Raw genomic sequence first — 2,267 nt, 5'->3', positions numbered from 1 at the left:
AAAGTCGCTGGCTGCCAGGTTTTATGCAGCAGCTTTTTTTGTGAAGGAGCGCTGCAGCTCTGCATCATTTCTGCTGGGCTGTGCTCATTGTGCCCATGAGGCAGGATTGCTTTTGTGTTTGGGGCCGCATTCCCATTTTGTCCGCCGCCCAGCATGCCCCAGGCCCTTTATATCATTGGAAGCTGAGAGGCTCCAGGCATGACTTTTGTGCAGGATGTAAGTGCTCGTATGTGCGATGCATTGTGGTGTTTGGGATGCATTGGTAGTTATCATTATCACATTATGTCACGCCTTGCACCAGCTATATTTCAGTGATTGGGCAATGTCGACAGGGGACAAAAGCATCGAGACGCATGGTCATATGCGACTACAGTGCGCAGTTCACGAGTGCTCGGTACATCACCTTGCGGTTTCCAATCATCCAAGGCACATGTGCAACTGGGCGCAGAGATGATCGCTTGCCCAGGGGGGGCCCTGCATGTTGGCTTGCAGCAACGACACGACAGACTGAAAAGGCTTGTGAATTGTCTTTGTCCTTGACATTCTATTGATGCCGTTGGGTTCTGGAGCCTGGATCTTTGACGCAGAAAAGTGTCTCGGAGCACCTGAAGAACTGCTGCCCGCATCGGCTAAAAAGTCCCTGTGTTCAAGCTCAAAGCTAGTTCAAAGTAACATTCTATGCCATAAGCGTCCTAGCATACCTGTTGAGAGCCCACCGATCTTCCCGCGGGCCCTTTCTACTTACTCTCAAAGGCACGGCGCCCGTCGCTCACCAAACAGCCAGAATGATTCCAGCTCCTCAGGTGTCTATGAGGGCAGGTGGTATGCCCAGATGTCGCAGCAGCACTGCTGTCGCCCGCCTGGGCGCCGCCAGCACACCTGCGGTCGCTGCTGCAGGCGCTGCTGCCGTCATGCGAGCCCAGGGCCGTGGCGCCCGCATGGTGGTGGCACGGGCGTCCATGCAGGCACCCACTACCGACGACACAGTCCCTGAGGGCCACAAGGGCCTGCACGCGACGTTGTACGAGGCGGGGGATTCTGCAGCAGCGCATGCGGACGCTGTCTACCGCCCCGTTGAGGGCGAGGACGACGGCGGCGCGGTGATGCCGGCTGAGGAGTATGCACAGGTGGGTGGGGGGCACAAGACTTGATTGACGCGGTTTCGGCCGTGGGCAGTGGGCAGCACACTCGCGTGCCATGCGCCCGCTCCCCCCCCTGGCTGGTGCCAAAGAGTACCCCTAATCTTTGCCCTGCTGCGCCCCCAGGCGCGTGATGGCTCCAAGCCTCCGGGTGTGTTTGCGCTGTACGACCAGGACCGCGTGCTGCAGTACGTCGGGTTCAGGTGGGCGCCACGACCGCGCGCCACAGGCCGAAGGCAGCGGCGGCTTGACGCTGGGCTGCTCCTGCGCCCATTGCAGCAGGCCCGTCTGCTGATTGGGCCTGCCAGATCAACCCCGGGTCAGAGCAGCATTTTGGGCTCTTTGCAGGGCGGCTTTGCTGCTGATGCCTGCGGTGAGCCTGCATGGCGCCGCAGCCTCTCGTGCGCCTACCCCGGTCCCGCACTTGCACCCCTCTCCCCTCCTCAAACATGCACCCACCCATACACGTGCATCCCCCAGCCGCAACATTGTGCTGTCCATCCGAACTCTGCGGGCGCGCATGGGAGCAGACCGCGTGGCCTTCGTGCGTGCCCTGGTGGTGGCCAACCAGGTGCGCTGGCACGCGGGGAACTTGTGCAGGGTGCAGGCACAACGCCGCGCTCGGCGTCAGCAACAGTGGCGGCCCACACAAGCGGCCACGTGACCCCTCTGCGCAGCTGCCGCCATCCTGGAGCTGTCACCCCCCTCGACCAGGCTGCCTCATTCCGTCCTCCTCCTCTCTCCCCGGGCGTCCCACAGGCCATGCAGACGCGCAGCGCCATGGCCAAGCAGGCCCAGACCTGGCTGGATGAGGCGGCCACCGTGCCGCCCGGGAATGGCCCTGAGGCCCACCTGTGGGGCGGCGGCGGCTCAGGCAGCGAGGCGAGTGTGGACGTGTCTGCCATGTCTCCGGCAGAGCTTGCTGCCTACGAGGACAAGAAGCTCAAGATGCGCAAGGCCATGGGGGAGGGGGTGGGCCAGGGCGCAGCAGCGGCAGAGGCGGCAGAGGCGGCGGCGGGGCCTGAGGACCCCGAGGAGCGCCGGCGCAAGATGATCCTGGCCATGGAGGTGCGGGGGGGCTTTGGGGTTGACTGGGGAGAGGGGGCGATGCAGGATTGGAGGCCGGGG

At 63.0% G+C, this 2,267-nt stretch overlaps 1 protein-coding gene across 1 annotated transcript; it reads left to right on the top strand.

Moving 5' to 3' along the window:
- Window positions 1-911: 911 nt before the first annotated feature.
- MNEG_15546 (iron-sulfur cluster assembly protein) lies at window positions 912-1,803 on the top strand (the record flags this gene model as incomplete). Its single annotated transcript, XM_014035982.1, has 4 exons — window positions 912-1,127; window positions 1,266-1,342; window positions 1,620-1,710; window positions 1,777-1,803. The coding sequence occupies 4 exons, from the start codon at window positions 912-914 to the stop codon at window positions 1,801-1,803; spliced, it is 411 nt and encodes a 136-aa protein (XP_013891436.1).
- Window positions 1,804-2,267: the final 464 nt, after the last annotated feature.

This window comes from Monoraphidium neglectum (genome assembly GCF_000611645.1).
Source record: "Monoraphidium neglectum strain SAG 48.87 unplaced genomic scaffold scaffold05425, whole genome shotgun sequence".
NCBI classification, from domain to species: Eukaryota; Viridiplantae; Chlorophyta; class Chlorophyceae; order Sphaeropleales; family Selenastraceae; genus Monoraphidium; species Monoraphidium neglectum.
The sequence above is the reverse complement of the archived record's forward strand: the minus strand, read 5'-3'. Positions and strand labels throughout refer to the sequence as shown.